General features: G+C 50.3%; 3 protein-coding genes across 5 annotated transcripts; 1 reads left to right on the forward strand and 2 right to left on the reverse strand.

Moving 5' to 3' along the window:
- The first annotated feature begins 847 nt into the window (after nt 1–847).
- On the forward strand, nt 848–18,088 carry LOC122367231 (pentatricopeptide repeat-containing protein 1, mitochondrial-like). 3 transcript variants are annotated; one of them, XM_043340148.1, is made up of 11 exons: nt 848–885; nt 2,043–2,814; nt 3,171–3,311; nt 3,619–3,790; nt 11,164–11,312; nt 11,942–12,429; nt 13,889–14,012; nt 14,461–14,565; nt 14,984–15,114; nt 16,385–16,559; nt 17,004–18,003. In XM_043340148.1, the coding sequence occupies exons 2-11, from the start codon at nt 2,110–2,112 to the stop codon at nt 17,199–17,201; spliced, it is 2,388 nt and encodes a 795-aa protein (XP_043196083.1). In that variant the 5' UTR covers nt 848–885; nt 2,043–2,109; the 3' UTR covers nt 17,202–18,003. The 3 variants fall into 3 exon arrangements, with proteins under 3 accessions (XP_043196083.1, XP_043196082.1, XP_043196084.1); XM_043340147.1 differs by lacking the exon at nt 848–885 and adding an exon at nt 911–922; XM_043340149.1 differs by lacking the exon at nt 848–885 and adding an exon at nt 980–1,787 and having other exon boundaries at nt 17,004–18,088.
- Nucleotides 6,041–6,943, reverse strand: LOC122367232 (late histone H1-like). The gene has a single exon (XM_043340150.1). It carries the CDS (start codon nt 6,872–6,874, stop codon nt 6,278–6,280), a length of 597 nt encoding a protein of 198 aa, XP_043196085.1. The 5' UTR covers nt 6,875–6,943; the 3' UTR covers nt 6,041–6,277.
- A 1,334-nt stretch (nt 18,089–19,422) lies between the features above and the next one.
- On the reverse strand, nt 19,423–20,296 carry LOC122367233 (histone H1-like). Its single transcript, XM_043340151.1, has one exon. It carries the CDS (start codon nt 20,229–20,231, stop codon nt 19,644–19,646), a length of 588 nt encoding a protein of 195 aa, XP_043196086.1. The 5' UTR covers nt 20,232–20,296; the 3' UTR covers nt 19,423–19,643.

Below are 20,296 nucleotides of genomic sequence, written 5' to 3' on the forward strand. Positions count from 1 at the left end.
GTCCGCCGGCCCGGTCACGTCCAGAAGAAGGGCGCCAAGTTCAGCAAGCCGCTCCGCGTCGTCAGCCGTCACGGACCCGCTACGTTCGGTCTCTCCGACGGTTCGCGTTGGAACGTGGCTCACCTGGCCAGGAGGGAGATCGGCGCCGCCCCGTCGACGCCGACTCTGCCGGTCAGCACTGAAGCTGTTCCTGCGCCGCCGCCGCCGCCGCCGTCTCCGCCGCCTGTGGTCGCGGCGGCCCCGGCCTCGTCCGTGTCGTCTCCAGCGGCTCCTGTGTCTTCACCGCCGGCCGGTGCGGCCGCACCTCGCGATCCGCTGGCCGGCGAACCGACCGCCTGCGCGCCGGCGCCGCCGGTCGGTGCGGCCCCGGGCCCGCTACCGAGCGCGCTACCGAGCGAGCTACCGAGCGCGACCGCGATCGTGGCGTCCCCGTGTCCGCCGGCGCCACCTGTACTAGCGCCACCGATCGACCCGGCTAACCGAGTGGACCCTCGGGTCAGTGATCGTGGACTACCTGCCTCTAACCGCAGTGACCGCGAACTTACCGCGTCGTCGCGAGGCCGTCGTAGGTTTAAGCCGACTCGCTTGGACCTGTGATTGTGTTCTCCAGCTGAACTCGTGTGTGGTTGTTCTCCAGCTGAACTCGTGTGTGATTGTTATCCAGCTGAACTCGTGGAGTGACAGCTGAACTCGTGGAGTTTAAGTTTAAGTGCGGGGGGATGTAGTGTTTCCCGATTAGAATTAAGCGTTTCGTTTGTACCGAGTACTATCGCCAGTGGGTACTTGTTTCTCTATTACGTGCTCCTCTATTGGCCGCCATACTGGCAATGCTGAGCGAGAATACAGTTTAGTGACGAGTGGTGGCGCGGCGTGTGGGACCTGGCGGTGCGGCTGAAGCGAGAGGAAACGCTATACCGGATGCGTGGGCCGTGGGCTTTGTCCGTGACATGGGCGATAAGTCGACGCGATAGCGCTTCAGTTTTACACCGTCATCACCTATTGCGTTTTTCCCGGACTGACCGTTCTTCAGTTTCCGTTATCGGAGTATCGGACCCGACAAATAATTTGAATGCCAGGGGCAGGCCGTATACCTACAGATTATCAGGTTGGTGGTCATAAGCTATGGCAGATGGCATGCAAAGACTTCTATTGCATCGTAAGCATGATAAAAGTGGCAGATGTAGCAAGGCCCTCAGCTTGCCACAAGACACAAATGGATGTATGTACTTTACGGTTACCTTACCACTTCAAACCTTGGTGGGGATGACGCACGGGGTGATCTCATGAATATATGCTGTGTTAATTGTTCAGTTAGTCGCCATTCAGCTTTCAAAAAGTCCGCGAAATCAATCGAAAGGCACAAAAATCGTAGCTATGCTTTTCCCTTTGCCATCCGCTATGCTTTAGATTGCAGGAAAGGTGATTTTGCTACTTTTTCCCTATACAGTTTGGTAGCGCTTTCTTTGACTGCTACCAGATGGGATGGTAATTGACGCATAGGTTACGATTGTGGTGTTCTAATTGTGCTTTGTACAAAAAAAAACTAAGATTAGTCCAATCAATGAACAGTGTTTCGCGCAACGTTTTCCAAAAGCAGTGTTTCTGGTAGGTGAAAGAACATTATGAGTCATGCTCCGTGCTTCGTGGATCGCCCGCACATTACGTGTATTGGGATGTGATTAGTGTTTGGCTATACGTTCCACAAAACTTTGTTTTCCATCTCAGTCAACGTAGAAAATAGTGATAAGGTATTCTACAACGCTTTGGCGTTTCATTTCCTACGATAGGTAAGTAAACGCCAAGGCTATTTGTAAACACCTTCGGCCTTGATAAATTGCCACACAATTTATATGAATCCTGCTTGAATCCTGCCCATTGCCAATAACTTAATAATAATTATATTTCTTGCTTTGTTTTACGTGCTCAAACAAGCTGAGCATTGATAAAATGTCCAGGAAGTTAAATCACATATGCTTTGTTGTTTCTGATGCCTTAATATTGTATGTTGAGTGTTGACTCAAATGATGTGCATTTTGTTTCAGAGCTATCTCAATCTCAGCAAGAAAACTTTACCAGATTTCTGAAGCATCAAGTATTGGTGTTCTGAAGATGAGGTCATTGCACATACTGCTCAGTAGGCTGGTCAGAACACATGGCGCTCTTCAGCCGCCATCTTTCTGTACCAGACACCCGTCCCTTGTACGAGCTCTGCATGACTTTGGTGACCCAGACACATTCGGTGACTTGAAAAAGCCTCTGGAGAAACCAAGGCAGAAGGATTCTGTTGAAGACTCAGAACCGAGCTTTGGAGCTGACTTACACGATAAAGATAATGATGGCAAACACAGCCTACGTAATGCAAAGGGAAGCCAGCATAGGCACAAAGCTGTTCCTCAAAGAATACAGGATGACATGGAAGTTCTGAAATGGAACTCAGCTCACACAGGTCACCATCAGTCCCTTGCCAGATCAGAGCGCAATAATCTCTCCTCCGCTGCTCGGGAGACTTGGCCCAGTACAGACATCCACTCATCCCGAGGACGGGATACTCGTGGGGAAGCGCAGGATGCCCGTCGGTTAGAACGCCAATCTGATCTTCCCTCTGGCCCCCAAACGAACCCAGCCATACCATCCGCTGATGGCGATGACGTCTCAGCTGCCAGTGGTGGCATCATCGACTGGGAGCTGGAGCCCGATGACGCCGATGACGTGGCCGCAGACCGGCTGCGTCAGGTGGTGTCACAGGTGCCCCAGCTGGGGATATCGTGTCACGCCTACGGCAGGAAGCTGAAACGCATGGTCAAAAATGGGAAGGTGAGTGGATGCATGTGACTCAGCAGGGGTTAGCTGTGATCTGAAATGTCTGGTTCTCATAGGTATACATATGGTCTAGTGGTTGTAACTATTAACCATATAGTTATAGGCCGATTTCAACATGACAGCATAGTAAATACGCTAGTTTTATGTCGCGCAGGAGATAACTCATCATTTATCTACAGTTTGCTATTGTCCGTCCCTATAATGAGAGCGATCCTCATATTTTGGCATTCAGTAGACCGTTGATTTCCGAAAATATTCCAAATGAGGGGAAACTTACCTACATGATATACATTATAAAGCAACAGGCAAACAGTACCACACTTCTCAACTCGAACATGTTATGTTTTCAGCTTCGGGAGGCGTTGGAGCTGTTCAACAACCAGATGCTGCTGGTGGATAAGCTGCAGCCCGACGCCTATTGCTACAACATCCTCATCTCGGGATGTGCTCAGGCAGGCTACGCCAAGATGGCATTCAAGCTGTACAGAGACGTAAGTCCAGTCTTTTTTCAGGGGGAGGGGTGGATTGAAGGGCCGCAAAGAGCTCAACAGTGTCAGTTATCATATCTAGTGAATATGCCTAATAATCATTGATCGAACCGCATTGTTAAGCTATGACCCTGGTTCAGCTGGTGTAGAAACAGAAGATAGACTGCAACCGGATACGCCTCGTATGAAAACGACAAAAGTTATTGTCTTATTGGGCTTTGAAAATGATAATATTTCATAGCTGGGTCTACAACACCAATCATTGTTTTTAAAACCCAGCATGTCCATCTAACCCATCCCTTGTCCCCAGATGCGACGGCGCCATCTGAAGCCAAAGCACGTGACGTACACTGCCCTGCTGAACGCCTGTGCTAACGGGCCATCGCCAGCTGACGGTCTGCGCAGGATCGAACAGCTGACCACCGCCATGGCGGACCGGGGATATGCGATGAACCCCATCAACTATCAGGCACTTATCAAAGGTGGGTCCGAACGATTGGATCAGGCGCCTAGCTGAAACTGCTGAATTTGGATCGTAAGCTACATATTTGTGTGTTGTAGCGACCGCGTTGGGCCAAATCCACAATATCTTTCTCGACTCTGTTTCACCTAATCAGTACGAGAGAGCTTATGCGAAATTCCTTTGATTAATTAGCGGCCTACCCATGCAGCAAAGAAACGCTTTTGATTTCCGCTGCAGTGTGCGTCAGTTTCGTTAGCATCCTAGGAGCAACGATAAAGCTATGGCTACGCTTTACAGCGCCGTAGGTGCGGCCACCTGGGCGAGAACTGCGAAATAATAGTTCAAGGAGCGACCGGTAGGTGGCATGTGCATCTTCTTTCGGGGCCTTTGTAGGGCCTTGGCCAAGACCAACGTTCGGCTTTCATGGATAGGTATCATTTTCGTAGGACACAGTTCAGAAGTGCAGCTCCTCCTGCTAGCAGTGCTAGTGTTTTTGCAAGTGTCAGAGTGCCTCTTCAAGTGCACCAAGCTACCATCGCACCTTACATATCTCAGATTATGAAGAGGAGCTCGGCTAGTGAGATGCTGTGTGACTCAGCAGCCGACACCGTTCCGTGCTTTTATCCTCAGGATACAGAAATCCTTCTCCTCCACACCGCCACCCCCCTCCGGGCTGGACAGGCACCTTTATCTCATGCGGGCTGCTCCCTTGGAGCGGCACCGCTGCTCCCGAGGGAGCGCACCCCGTAGCCCGGTGCAGTGAGTACCTTGGGGGCTGGTCGGCCTGTCCATTTGGATGGGCTCAGCCCCGGCGACTCTCTAAGGTGTCTGCCCAGACCAATGTCTCCCCCTATATCCTATCATCCTCCCGACTCTGAAATGGTCTAATCGGACCGAAAGGGCCTAACCCAACAAAGCAAAACAAACTCAGCAGCCGAAAAGCTTAATTTTTATTGGCAACAAGTTAATAAATTCTCTGTTCAATGTTTTCAGAATTTTCGCTTCCTTTACTTGACAACCGTCCGAAAACAGTGCTCAGTTATCCTTAAACGTCGGGATTTTGGGCACACTGATGTGTGCTTCAGTTCGGTAAAACAGCCGATCACGAAGGACTCAACTCCCCTGTGTACATGTATTTCGGCCTTTTGACGGCCGCGTGGCCACATAACTGGGGTATCCCACGACAAATCGAACCATATTCGTCACCCTCGCCTCTTCTAGTTCGACCGAAACTGGTTCCATAGATGTAAATATAATAAGCTTCTCCGAATGCATCGTGACAAATTCAGGCGTACCATGTCAGAGCTTATTTTAGTTACAGTGGAAAACAGTTTTATATTTCCTATGCGTCGGAACAAGATGTTTCGAAGGCTCCAATCATTAGAAGGCTTATCCAATCGACAATTCTTGTGCCACAATAAACTGCCATGAACCAAAGGTTATTGTTCGTTGATTGTGTGTGTGTTTTTTTAAGGTGGTTTAGCTCCAAGGTCTTCATATAAGATGCCACATTAGTTGCGACAAATACTGAAGGTTTATGTTGGTACTGGAGCCCAAAGTCATTGCTTGCGGTCTTTTTTATTGTGTGTGAAAATTGCCAGAATCCCGATCCCGACCCCCGACTTTCGGCCAACGCGCCCGGTTTTCCGCGAAGCTCACGCTCTAATGGGAGCGAAGTGGCGATTGAGTGCCGTATCAACCACGATTGAAACACTTTTTATGCCGTAAAAAGAAACGCCCGAAAAACAATTTCCTTTTTTCCTAAGGTATCATTTGAGCTTTTCATTGAAAATATCGAAATATCAAATAAAAAAAAAATAAAAAGGCTGCCTCAAATTGCCACGTAACCCACATACACCTTCGATTGCGAGCTTGCACCAAGGACTGGTTTTCTACGTGGCGGACCGGATTCCGAATGTAAACAGATGTTCGACCACGCGCTGACGTATCAGACGCTGTGTAGTGTGTGTATGTTTGCGGTATTTCCGATTCCAAGCAGCACAAAGAAACCCACCCGTGCCATGCGTCGCTTCATTGTAGATCGACACGTGCGACTGCGTCTATAGAAATGACACGTATCTGTAGCCCTGGGGGTATATACGCGACATGTGTTTGTGTTCGTTCGAGTACGTAGCGGCCATTGTTTTCTAGGTGTGTCGCTGCGTGATGCTCTGTAAACCAACTCGTCACGAAACCCGCCCCAAACCATAACCGGTCCAACCGGTTACCGCAGCTCTCTCAGTTCTCTCCACGTCACAAAAGGCATGTCTCGTTCAAATGACATTATATTCTGTGATGGTGGCGTATCCCCTCCCCCCAGCAGTGAGATCGTCCTCAAAGGACACAGGCAAACACTGGCTCGCTGGTGGATTCGAACCCGGGACCGCTGGCCCCGCCTGCGCTATGACTGCTCGCAAATATCCTTCAATATGAATGATTATGGTTAAAGCACAAAATACTTTGTACACACGACGTAACATAACAATCAAAGCATAGAACAGAACGCTTACTTCTTTCCCGCCTTCTTCGGGCTCTTCTTCGCTGCTGCCTTCTTAGCGGGCGACTTCTTCGGGGTCTTCTTGGCCGCCGGCTTCTTCACAGCTTTCGTCTTCTTGGCCGCAGTCTTCTTTGCGGGCGACTTCGCCTTGGGCTTCTTGGCTGCCGCCTTTTTAGCCGGAGACTTGGCCTTCTTGGCAGGAGACTTGGCTGCCTTCTTTGCGGGCGACTTGGCCTTCTTGGCTGGGGACTTAGCCACCTTCTTGACGACCTTCTTGGGCTTGTCCGTCGCGGCCTTGGGCTTCTTCGCCTTGGCGGCAGCCAGACGGTAGCGTCCAGCGAGCAGCGATGAGTCTGTCTGACCTTTGGGTCGGGTCAGCTTGCCGGCAGCCAGACCAGCCTCGAACGCCCTCCGGAGCATGTGGTTGAGCAGCTGTGCCGACTTGATCTGGTTGTGCGCCAGGATGTGCTTCTTGATGGCCATCACCGACGTTCCCTTGGGATCTTTCTCCGTGCTGATAGCCTTGGTGATCATCTCCAGCGTCGGAGGATGGGTCGGCTTGGAGGCCTTCTTGGCTCCGGCCTTCTTCGCGGGACTCGCAGACATGTTGAACACTAGCACGTGACACACGGAGCGATGTGACCCCTACGGCGGCTGAGCGCGTTCTGCGCCGCCCACCGTCGGACCGGCCTTTATAGGCGGACCGCCGACGGCTACGAGCGGGTCCGCTCGTAGCCGCCGCCGCTCGCCAGTCACCCCTGCCGCCCGGCCCGAGCGTGTGCTTGTACCCCTGCTGGCAGCGCTGACATGACCTGACCACGCCGGGTCACCAAGGTGATTTTGGTACCGATCGACGCAGAAATAGTTTGTCTACATGGTGTGAAGTTTTCAGGAGGGTTCGTATGGTAGAAAAGATATGAGCGTTGGTTGAAGTTGAAAGTTGATGATTTTGAATGTGAAATCAATAAGGAAAGTGAAAATTTCATACACTTTTTAGATCATTTTTGAATTTTTCTTTACGGATCCACGTAGCCCTTCTATTTGTCCTTCAGTGTGAGAAGTTTCGTCAGTTTCGGTACCACTACCGTCTTCTGAGGTCGGTTTGAATGAGTGCTCTCAGGAGCAATTTTCGGAGTTTGTAGCGTCGGTCGCCGCCGTGGCCGAATGGGACAGGTTCGGGCAGGAACAGCCGGGGGCGGTACGAGGACGACCCGGGTCAGGGCACAGGTCAGCCATGCTGCCTCAGGGCACTCCTCGAGGACATTGGCGAAGACTATCTTCCAAAATAGGCCCCAGGCAAAGCTGCGGGGTCTGTGGTTCTTCAAAAGCTTTCGTTGTTATTAGGCTCTGTTTTGGACAGGTTTTGACTTCCATTTGTCCGAGCTAGACTGGTTTGAAGCCGAATGGTATACGATGCACCAAAGTTCCGCGGTCAGAAGGATTGTCCGTCGTCCCCATATTTTGCTTACGACGCTCTCAGTTTGCGTGTGGCGTGCATTGTCGTTCCTATGCCGTGGGCGGGGCGCGGTTTGTGGAAGTGCGTGTCGGCGTGGAGCGGAGGGCGGGGTCCGTTTACTACGCTGGGTGGAAGCGAATGTCAGCCCTGCCCTCGGGCTGCTCCTGCAGCTAGTGTACGGGTATGTTGGTCTGACGAGACTGTGAATGGCCTGGGGAGCGGTACATAGGGTTAGCTCTCTGCTCTGAAGTACTGAGTGAAACTTTCAACCCGTAAGCGTCGTTTCTGAGACCGTCTAAGGGATCTGAGCAGCGTATCCCTCGTGATCCTCGCTGGCTTTGTTCGCTCCTAGCCAGGATGGCTATCCTGACACGAACGGGAGTTTTACCGTCTGTGCCTCCCGATGGCCGTGTGATATTATATAATATCGCTGAGTTTGAACCACTCTGGCCGACGCCCTTATTTTGATGCGTATCAACATACCTATGCTTGTTTGCATATAATGGTGGGGCCTTATGTAAAGTACCCATAAGGCTAATTTGGAAACGTCCCTCGTTAGGATGGCTTTATTCACTCGCATTCTAAAAGCAGGCTGCTTTTCATTTTTTTATGAAATTTGAATTTATCTGGCCACTGATTATTAAATCTATTCCTGCTATGGTGCATAGATTTAATGTTTATTCACGAATACCTTTAAGCCCAAAGAAGTCGATGACGGATACAATCCGGGTGCCTATAAAACTAATGTCTTTACTTTATCATTATCATCGTACTTGAAGCCCAATGTTGTCCTATGTTTTTAGTTGTTTATGATTGAACCCACGTTGAGTAGAAGGCCCGTTCCCAAGTTTCCTTTGTTTAAATTTCTGAACATCTGTCCCGTAGCGTGCGTGCGCTACGTTAGACCGGATGTAGAGAGAGAGGTAATAACGGATGCCCCCTGCCATTTAGCTTAGGATGACGTAGCGTTATACGCACCCGCCCATACGCTGAGTTCTGCTGGTCCGTGTTGATATTGATGGTATTTTAATGGGCGTGCGTGGATTATCTTCTGCGTGCTATTGTATGTGTTACTGTATTTATTTGTTTGTAATCAGGATAAATATTAGGAGCTAAAATATATGCTTCCGCTTACGGGCATGCCGGAGTCCCTTGGTTAATGTGTAAGTATTTGTGACGTGTTATTAGCTTTCAAACTCGGAAATTTTCAACAATTCCACTGCCTGCCAATATCAGCAGTTGTTCAAGTCTTTTAAGGTTGGAGTTCCATAAACCAAACCGTCTTGCCTTCACATGCGAAACTTCAATGACAGATTATCCTGGCCCAGCTTATTGTGACCTTTAGACCCGTGGGCTGCTCGCAAACGAATTGGCATCGCTTCACCTCCCTGTCGGTCATGGCCGATTGATTTCCAAACATCTACTTCACGCACGTCAACTTCGTACGCGATACGAGCTGACCTTACGTCGTGCTAACCTGTCACTCTGGCAGGTAGCCAGGGTTCAGTGCCAGAATGAGGCCAAGTCTGATGGGTCTCGGCCAAATACGCGAGCGTCAAACGCGGCCGGAGGGGGTTGTGGTGAAGGAGGTGACTTTCTCTGGACTCTGGTCACTAGAGGTGAACATGCCGTTAATTCTGCTGCATACGGTTTAAGTCTGTGATCGACATAAACACGGCAGCCTGACGTTTTGAATGAAGTGTCTTTACATCTTCTTTTGAGCACACGGTCTTCAAAGCAAACATTATCTTTCTACTTGGGTTAAAGATCTAGGCTTTTGAATAAACTTTTTTCATCTTTTGAATGCGTCTATCCGGTTCTGTTATCCTTGAGTCCTTGACGCACGGTCTTACCTAAAGAATGAGCTTAAAATCGTAGTAATCTGTTAGAACGAGAGTCCATGGTTCTCGCGATACGATCAGTCCCTCGACGGGCTGACCCTTCTCTGCAGGGGATCAGGGCCCCGAAGACCCTCCTGTGAGTCTAGCCTGGGGATATGGAGGGGAGGGGTGGCGGCAGGTGGCAGGGGCCATGGTTTGTCAAATAAAACGATCGCGTCGGGATTTCTACCCGGGAGGCGTTGCCGTATCCAGTCGCCTGGTGGGGTGGGAGTGGGGGAGGGTCTAATTAAACTGGCGATGAGTAGGCCATATGCTTCATCGGTTACCTACTAACATTTCGCGATTAATTAGTGCTTATTTAATTATTTGATGTACCTATATTTTCAGAGTGAGAATAAGGCCAGGTTTTTCAAACTGACAATGGGTCGATACAAAATGTAAGTTAAAAAAGGAATATGATTGTATGCAATACAGCCCCTACAGCTCAAGGAGCTGTAGAGGAGTTGGGGCAGGTCCTGACGGGCCCCGTCCGCTCACATCGGTCGCTGTCGCTGTATAGTCGTCTCTCTCGGCAACCAATAGCGGCCCGGCCCGTCGTCACTGAGCCCCTTAGCACCCCGCCGAGCTCACTGTACTACCGCTCTGTGACGTGGCACTGTTCTCCGCTCTGATTGGCTGGCGTCGTCAGCTGACTGTGACGCTCCTGTGAATTGTTTATGTGACGTCACACAGGTCGATAGTGATGACGTTTGGAGCGGCGGCCGCCTGAACAGACTCGCTGTTACGGCTGGCGCTCCGCTACCGACGCTGTGACGTCATTTGATGGCCAGTGACGTCACTAGGGCTCGATGTGCCTGCGGCGTCTTGTTGGACGGTCGGCATGATCATGCCGAACTCTAAGGACTGGAGCAAACCTTCAGCTCTTGCCTCACCTGAAAGTAAATAAATTTGCAGCGTCGTAAAAACAAAACATCACATTTATTCCTCCGCCATGCCATCATAATGATCAGTTCTTATTTCTTCCTCTTCTTCTCACTTCCCCTTTATTATGCTCCCCGCTTACATGAATCGTGCCCCTGTGCCTCATTCCCTGTTTATGTAGCTCCCTTTTCCCCATGTTGCTCTCCCTCGACATCTATTCTTATGTTCATCTTTCTATCTTCTTTTCTTTATTGGTTATTCCACCACCCCAAGTCTGACGACTCCTGTACGACTCACCTTCCCGTCTAACTTCCCTCCCCATCTAACCCTGATCTAACACCTTCTCAGCCGGTCCTCATCTAATCCCCCTTCCCATTTAGCCCTCATTTAACTGCCTGTCATCTAATTCCCTCATTTGACTCCCCCTCTCCTCTTTTTCAGCCTACGGCCGCTGCGGCGAAGAGCTGCAGCGTGCGTTTGAGACGCTCTCCATCTACATAATTTCCCTGTCTAGCCCTGCCACTGCCCTGTCTAAATCTCCCTTGCTCTCTTTTATAGCCTACGGCCGCTGTGGGGAGCTGCAGCGGGCGTTTGAGACACTATCTAACTCCCCATTTAACTCCCCTGTTTTACTCCCTTCTCCCATCTAAATACCCCCCCTCTTCTCTCTCTTTTAGCCTACGGCCGCTGCGGGGAGCTCCAGCGTGCGTTTGAGACCGCCGACGAGCTGCTGCGACTGGGTCACCCCCTGACCGCCGAGCTGGCCAGTTTTCTGCTGCAGGCGTGCATCTCAGACACCGGAGAGGGCTTCAGACATGCCCTGCTGGTGAGTGGGGTAGAGGTGAGGTGAGGTGAGGTGAGGTAAGGTTAGGTGAGGTGGTGTGAGGTGAGGAGAGGTGAGGTGAGGCGAGGAGAGGTGAGGTTAGGTGAGGTGAGATGAGGTGAGGAGAGGTGAGTGAGTAGAGTAGAGGACTGAGATAGGTTGAACTGCTGTTATTACAGCCGCTGATGGATAGATGATCTTGCTACTGAGAGAGCTGGGAAGGAGGCTTATACTCTTTTCTGTGTTTGTTAATTGTAACTGGATGAATTGGTGTAGCGCAAAGATCTCTTCTCTTCCGCAGGGGTGGTGCAACTTCGACCTTGCAAGTTCTTGACCACGCTCTAAATGAATACAGACTGGTTATCATTATTTCATTATAAGATTCCTAATGAACACCTGTTGGAAATGTTTTCCTACCTCAGGAATGATATGTTGTATCTAGCGAATGTTGATATTGTAAATACCGGTGTGTTCATTGTTTCAAACTCCTGAGAGCACTTCTGAGGCTCTGGAACCCCGGGGTGAACTTAATTATACGTCAACATCCACAAGGGCACTCTAAGTTTACTACGCAGCATGAAACGCTTGCCAGGTGGTCAATGACCACTTATCCCTCCCCCTTTTTCCCTCAGGTATGGCATAAAGTACGCTCCAAGCACGTACCGCCCTCTATCTACCTCTACAACCTTATGCTGCGAGCGGCGCTGGACTGCGGCGCTGGCGACATTGCCACCTTTGAGCAGGCGATGAAACTAATAGTGTCGAGCTCGCCGCCGGAGGGTGCTGCGGTCGCTGCTGTGACTGCAGGAGCGAAATCAGCATCGGGCTCTAATCGTGCCAACCCTGGGAGCTCGAATCTCGGAGATGAAAATCGGACAATGAATGCTAGACCGAAGAGCAGTACAAAGTTGTCAGATTCAACCCAGTCTTCTCCACAACAGGAACAACATCAACAGCAGAAACAGGACACACAGGTCGTACACGTGACAGAATGTCTGCGCTCGGCCGGCGCCCTGGAGAAGATCGGACCGCTGGCCGCGGACCTACCTGACCTGCTGGGACCGAGACCTCACCGAGGGGGGTTGGTGGAGCTACGGCATCTGGACACCGCGCCCGCCAGGTGAGGGGGAGGATAGGAACTAAAAAGCTGGCTCTTTTCTTTCTTTTGTGTTTTCGGCTTCAACGTTTGAATGAACAGATTGACAACAACGATCGCAGTTGATCTGCATTTCCCTCTTTCGCTTTCTCCTTGCGCTAGCTATGTTTCTGTCCTTCTACCTTGTTCTTTTCTGTCTTCTTTTCTCTGGCTGTCCTATTTCTTACACAGCAAACATATTTATAATTTAATGTGCCATTTTTACCCATGTAATGATACCCCAAGGCTCAAACCAGTCTGGAGGATTCGACTTGTCCCTGGAGGAATCTTGCACTTTTCACTTAAAGGTAGTGTGCCACCTTTGAAAGATTTCCCATTTTATTTTTCCTAGGATAAGAAGCTTCTGTTTTTACCTAATATCGCAAAAAAAATCAAAAATGGGCCTGGAATAGTGCCTTTTTCGCCTAAAAGTTTATCGGTTTTTAGATATGTATAACAACTGTAGTGGGCTCACCTGCAAACAGGCGTCGGGCAACAATCGCGAATGCGGCGCACTTGTGACAATAAGCAAAGGTCATTATAGTGTTACGACCATACGACGTACGGGAATGAGTTATCAGCTGTCTATTCGTAGACAACACAATGTCGAGCCTTAAACTGTAAGCCCGTATTGGTATTGTTTCTTTTATTTGGCTGTCGAACATTATTTATGGTTTGAAATATGATTTTATGTAAAATAATTGATATGAAAAAGCCGTCTTATAAGTTATGACCCCATTTCACCACACGCAAGTGGCAGAAATGACAATGATCAGCTGACGCATTTTTCTTGGCCGAAGTCAGAGCGCGCAGCCCGACGCACCACCACCGCACCATAAAGTATGAGCAGAAACCGCGCCCAAAGCCAGGGCCCCGGTAACGTGAGGTAGCCGAGTCGGGGCAGCGTGCGCTGACCCAAGCCGGGGCCGCAGCTTTGGGCGCGGTCTACCGCATCCCCGCGGGCAGCCCCGGGCTATCACATGACACCGGGAGGACGCGCGGCTCCGGCTTGGGTCAGCGCACGCTGCCCTGACTCGGCTACCTCACGTTACCGGAGCCCTGGCTTTGGGCGTGGTCTACCGCACCACCTAACAGGCGTGTTCGAAACCGCAGGAGCTGATGATGAACGGGTTTATCGAAACTTGATTGGATGAGCATATCGGTAATAGCGATTTCAGTGTGTGCATTTATTGTTCATAGTGGTGTGAAATGTGGTTGGGGTACGACCGACAACCCGTCGGGGCGAATTTCGCACTGGGGTACTCAAAATTTGAAGAATTTAAGACGTTTCCATGAGTTTTGAAGGTATGGATAAGTTCTAAAAATCCGGTTCTCCTTATCTGGGCCATTAACTCCATACGGTCCAGGAAAGCTGGCACACTACCTTTAAACTCCTGATACCCTTTCCTCTTAGCTGACACCCCAGCCCTTTCTCGCTCCTCAGACTAGCTGTCCTGGGCGGCTGGACGGGGCTGCTTCAGACCATGGCTGCCGACGGTGTCCAGCCCGACATCAGGACCTTCTCGCTCCTGCTGAACACGATGCCGAACGACTCCGGCCAGCAGGAGGTAGGTGTGATGGGATTTGACGCATGATTTGGGTGATGTGGTGTCTGCTGTCTATAGAAATTGTAAGTGAGTCATAGCTGAGTCAGTGCGTCACAACTCACAACTGAGTCGGTGAACTACAAGTGAGTCAGTGACTCATAGCGAAGTCAATAAGTTTCAGCCAAGTTCATTAGCGAGTCACTATGTCGGTGAATCATAACTAAGTTTGTAGGATAGCACGGAGTCAATTTATTACCGTTCAGTCAGTGAGATTCTACTGGAGTCAATGAGTCACTCCAATCAGTGAGCTGAGTAATAAGATTCATACTAGAGTCGAAGTGAGCTGAGTCATAAGATTCAGTTACGGTGAAGTTGGTGAGTCACAAGTCATGACTACTGAGTGAGTCACAGTCAGCAGCTTAGTCATATCTAACTAGAGTCGTATGACTGGATCTCGCCGCTGTTGCAGAGCCTGTTGAAGACGATGGACGCCCTAGGCGTCCAGCCTGACGTCGGCTTCTTCAACCAGCTCATCAAGAAGCGGGCCTCCTACCGGGATACTGCCGGCGCTAAGGTACTTATCTCCATCGAAATTTGCTCGAGGGCGTGTTTTGCGCCGAATACCGCTATTCCCAGCCACGTTATTCACATATCATGGCACGATCGTATTACAGTGCTCAGTTCGATATTACACCCATCAGGACACCCATCATGCTTTTGAATGTCAGCCAGCGTACATAAAAGATGCGCAAGGCTCAGCACTTTTTTCTTCTTCACGATATAGCCAGAACAAACCAATATCTCTGTATGCCTTTCTTTGTTGATCTTCGCACTCTTGACCTGGTGAAATCCTGTGCCGGCGGTACCACGTTCGTTCCATAATAGTTGTTGACATTCGAACTGGCCCATGACCGGACCGTGGTCCTTTAGATTTGTCCTAAAGCCACACTGTGTCGCCATTTGACCCGGCCTGTTTCTCCCTCGATCCACAGGCCGCCTTCGGTGAGTTGGAGCGCCGTCAGCTCACCCCCGACGTCGCCTCGTTCGGGTGTCTGGCCATGTCTGTCTCCTCACAACGGGGGCTCCAGGAGTTCATGGAGAAACTGGAGGCGGCCAACGTACGGTAAGAGCTCGGGTTGCGATGTGGTGACGGTTGGGGATCAAGGGTAGAGTGTTGAGAGCGATACGGGGGCTTTACGGCCGTTTCATGGTTTTTGGTATGAGGATGGGACGGTCGGTCGCAATGGGAGCTCGCATTTCGCAGCTCATCTCTTGATTTATTTGGTTTAATCAAGACAACGATACCGTATATTGGATTGTCGACGTCATTGGTAATCTTAAAGGTAGTGTGCCACCTTTGAAAGATTTCCCATTTTATTTTTCCTAGGATAAGAAGCTTCTGTTTTTACCTAATATCGCAACAAAAATCAAAAATGGGCCTGGAATAGTGCCTTTTTCGCCTAAAAGTTTTTCGGTTTTTAGATATGTATAACAACTGTAGTGGGCTCACCTGCAAACAGGCGTCGGGCAACAATCGCGAATGCGGCGCACTTGTGACAATAAGCAAAGGTCATTATAGTGTTACGACCATACGACGTACGGGAATGAGTTATCAGCTGTCTAATCGTAGACAACACAATGTCGAGCCTTAAACTGTAAGCCCGTATTGGTATTGTTTCTTTTATTTGCCTGTCGAACATTATTTATGGTTTGAAATATGATTTTATGTAAAATAATTGATATGAAAAAGCCGTCTTATAAGTTATGACCCCATTTCACCACACGCAAGTGGCAGAAATGACAATGATCAGCTGACGCATTTTTCTTGGCCGAAGTCAGAGCGCGCGGCCCGACGCACCACGCGTATTTGGAAATTCCGACCTCGACGAGCATCAGAAGCCACCTAACAGGCGTGTTCGAAACCGCAGGAGATGATGATGAACGGGTTTATCGAAACTTGATTGGATGAGCATATCGGTAATAGCGATTTCAGTGTGTGCATTTATTGTTCATAGTGGTGTGAAATGTGGTTGGGGTACGACCGACAACCCGTCGGGGCGAATTTCGCACTGGGGTACTCAAAATTTGAAGAATTTAAGACGTTTCCATGAGTTTTGAAGGTATGGATAAGTTCTAAAAATCCGGTTCTCCTTATCTGGGCCATTAACTCCATACGGTCCAAGAAAGCTGGCACACTACCTTTAAACACTTTTGTCTCCCAGCCGGAGCTTTTATATTTGTTGTCATATGTTAAACTAATTGTCAGCAGTGTCCGTGTTACGCACACATGAAGTTTCCGGCATTTTAAGTATTGTTTTGAAACGTTTTATCATGGCCTATGACCACTAGCCATCTAAACGTGATCTAACCATATCATCACTTTCCCACTTCAGGCCCAACGTGGAGATTCTGACCACCCTTCTGAACGGCTCGGCCCGCGCGGCCGACCCACACCGCACTTTGGCCGTCATGGAGGCGTTTGTGACGCACCAAGTGCGTCCCGACCGCCGCGCCCTGCAGAGGCTAGAGGAGCTCAGGTTGAGGCTACAGGAGCTCCTCGTTGAGAGGGTGAGAGATGAGGAGAGCAGAGAGAGGTAGAATAGGGCTATCATGGTCAGAGGAGAGCTCTGTGAATACCGACTAGGATTGCAGTCTGGTGGATTCTGGTGGCGTAACTAGTAAAACCATTATTAATGTAGGAACCGTGTGCCGTGTGGAAAGTATATGACCAAAACTATTGAAATATGACGATGTAGGTATGAATGAAGCGTTTCATATGGATGAAACTAGTGAGATTGAATGTTGGAGCTTTAAAGAATCGCCACATGCAATCTAAAAAATCTGATAGTAGAGGAAACTCTGCTCCATTTATAAGTATGCATAAAAAATCGCTTTCATTCTACAATATCAAATTCGACTATCGACGGTCGTTCCGTCTGTTCCCTCGCCCCCCACCAGTCTGACAATGCCTTCTCCCTAACAGATCTGACTGCCCCCTCTGTCTATCCCCAGGAGCGCGGTGGTCCGGTACCGTCGGCCGCTCGTCGGCGCTCCTTCCCCGAGTGGGTACAAAAGTTCCGACTGCGGTACGCCGGCTGGCTGGCAGAGACGGAGATGGAGCCGGAACTGCCTCAGAGCAGCCAGTACCGGCCTCGATCTCTGATAGAAACGGTAGAGGACGGGAAACGGGTCACTGCTGGAGGGACTTGAACAGGATTGCATTGACTTGCATTGCAAGAGAACTTCAATCTGCGGTCTCCGTAGTCTGCGAGACCTGAATGACCATAGTATGTGGCGAGCTGGCAGACCGTAGTATTCAGAATTCACTACCACGGTGAACAAAACGTCCTGAAGACCACGTTTTGCATTGCCTGAAGGGTCATGGTCTACGATAGACTGGACTTTTAGACCTCACAGATCACGGCCAGTGGCTGCTACTCTCGTTGGTCATATTTCGCGTTGTATTATTGTTTGATGCTCGGGCAGATGCCGTATTACTTACGCAGTAACGGCATTGTCAACTGAGTACTGTACGCTGTGATAATCATTATATTGTGGTCGTTGTTTTGTGAATGTTGTGCGATGTTTTTGAAGTTTATTGAAATGAACTGAAGGAAACTGTGAATTGAGAAAGAGTTTGGACACATTTTTGACGTACGATGAAATCAACCGAAAAATAGAAAAAAAACCTGTCTGCCGAAAACCAGACAAATGTTTTCAGCCTGAGCTTGCACGGATCAGATACTGTGGTCCGTGCTCTCGTTCCCAACCCTGATGCCGCCTCCCTTCATTGACCTGATCGGTGTCTGATCCTCTCTGTCCTCTCTTCTGTTCCGCTCTCCGCAGGGTTCTCTCCGAGTACGAGTGAGCTACCCTACCCTCTCCTCATCAAACCAAGGAAACCGGCAGACACCAAGGACGTTCCAACGTAGCTGGATGGTGGAGACTGGTGCTCACCCCAAGGAAGGTCGATACTTTGGTAAGAGCTCAGCGCACCAGGCTGTCGAATTGCTGCTTAGCCGCTTTCGCAGACCGCCTGCTTCTTACTGAGTTGGAGTTGAATCAAAGCCAAAGTAGAGCCAAGCTGCCAAAAAAAACTTTGCCATTGGACTGAAGGGGGAAACGGATGAGGTTGACGGAATCATTACGGAGCGAGCGAAGCGAGCGGAGTCTCATACTGAATTAAGGGAAAATCCTGAGTATGAGCGGCCGGCCGGCCGGCCGGCCGTGGGGACGCTCTTCAAAAGCTAATATCTTAGGAACGGGACATCCGATTGACAAGCGGTCTTCTTTACTGAATGTCACTTGGACGTAAAAGTTCTGTGGTGTGATGGCCACCATGCATTCTTGCCAACCACCGCACGTGGCGCGTGGTAAAGTTGGACATTTTTTAAGAACCCCCAAAATTGCAACCTCAATAACGGCACAACGGCTGGGCCGATTGAATTGAAACTCGGTACACAGTTAGGTCTCCATCAGATAATTCATCTGCATGTGTTAAGGTTGGGGTGCTGCTGCACGTGCGCACGTGCAGGGGTCGTTTCCAGATCTCGAGAACGGCTGGACCGATGGCGCTCAAATTTGGTACACGGTTAGGGACCAGTTAGTAGGGTGCCGTGCACAAGTCAGTTGGGACCCATTTTGCACGTGCGCACGTGCAGGGTGCCGCTTCCAGATCTCGAGAACGGCTGGGCCGATTGTGCTCAAATTTGGCACATCACTAGAGACCGGTTAGTAGGGTGCCGTGCACAAGTCAGTTGGAGGTACCCCCCCCCCCGAAATTTCGCACGTGCAAGGCCCACCCTCTCGCTCGCTCCGTTAGTCGCCCCATAAGGCGTTATACTGGTTGCAAAGTGCGTCGAGCGGTGGTTAGTTTGACTTCGGCTCACCATTGTATTGTGGTTGACCTTACAACTATGGCTTGGTAGGTGGCGCCAGGCTCGCCTGATTTCAAATTCATTTCCCCACGTTGTGGGGTCTGGGGAGGGGGAGGGAACTGAGCTCTGATTATGAATTGGATATGAACCACCACTCGGTGCCCAAGCTTATTAAATCAACTGGTTTTTTTTGCGAGAAGCAGACGCGCGATACTTTGAAAAAGCTAGTCAATCGAGGTTCCATGAACTGTGATGACTGCTCCGTCCGTTGTGGGCGGTAATTGGGACAGTAGCCGGCGTCAGTGACCTCATTGCCGTGGTAATAGAAAGTTGAGCCGCTTCCTCCGACTGTAGGTTTAGGAAAAGTGAACTGCCGCATTATCTCCAGCATAACTCAGAATGCAAGGCCAAGTTTCCAACCATGTTTGCATGTTATATTGAGTACCAGCCTATTTATTTATTCGATCGATCATTGCTTTCTCCAGTGTGTACTCCTTTCAAGGTCGTCCCCCCCTCGAGTTCAGACATCCCAGTCACCACAAAGAGCTCGTTCCGATGAGATGATGTATTTATGATCAAATGCGATGGATGATACAGTACATTGTGCCATTACTGGCGGCGATAATTACTCGATTATCGAGCATCAACATATGGCGAGATCCACCTTCGAGCGACTGGCTCGGCTCCAATAAAGCATCACGAGATGCATATTCTCGATTAATGACGATGATCTACATACACTGAATTTGTACACTGTCACGTTTTAGAAGGCCATTCATGCCTTCTTTGCCGCCTTCTTGAGGGTCTTCTTCGCTGCGGTCTTCTTAGCAGCCGGCTTCTTGGGCGTCTTCTTCACCTTCTTGGGCGACTTGGCCTTCTTAGCCGCGGCTGCAGGCTTCTTCTTGGGCGTCTTGGCCTTCTTCGGCTTCGCTGCCGCCTTCTTAGCGGGGGACTTGGCCGCCTTGGGCTTCTTGACGACCTTCTTGGGCTTGGCCGGGGCTGCCTTGGCCTTCTTTTCCTTCACGGCGAGGCGGTAACGTCCGGCGAGCAGGTGGGACTCACCCTGGCCCTTGGGGCGCGACAGCTTGCCGGCCGCCAGACCGGCCTCGAACGCCCTGCGCAGCATGTGGTTCAGGAACTGGGCAGACTTCACCTGGTAGTTGGCGGTGATGTACTTCTTGATGGCTAGGACGGAGGTGCCCTTGGGGTCCTTCTCACTCTCGATCGCCTTCTCGATGAGCTGCATGGTAGGCGGGCGGTCAGACTTGGCCTTCTTGGCGGCTCCATCCTTGGGCTTGCGTCCCTTCTTGGCAGGAGTCGCCGGGGCGGCGGGCGCGGCAGCGGGGGCTTCAGTATCGGCCATGGCGAGAGTTAGCACGGAGCGACGTGAACACGGGGAGCGTCGGACTGAGACTGATGACGGCGCCC

The sequence above is a fragment of the Amphibalanus amphitrite genome, unplaced genomic scaffold (assembly GCF_019059575.1).
Source record: "Amphibalanus amphitrite isolate SeventyFive unplaced genomic scaffold, NRLGWU_Aamphi_draft 000859F_arrow, whole genome shotgun sequence".
In the NCBI taxonomy this organism is placed as follows: Eukaryota; Metazoa; Arthropoda; class Thecostraca; order Balanomorpha; family Balanidae; genus Amphibalanus; species Amphibalanus amphitrite.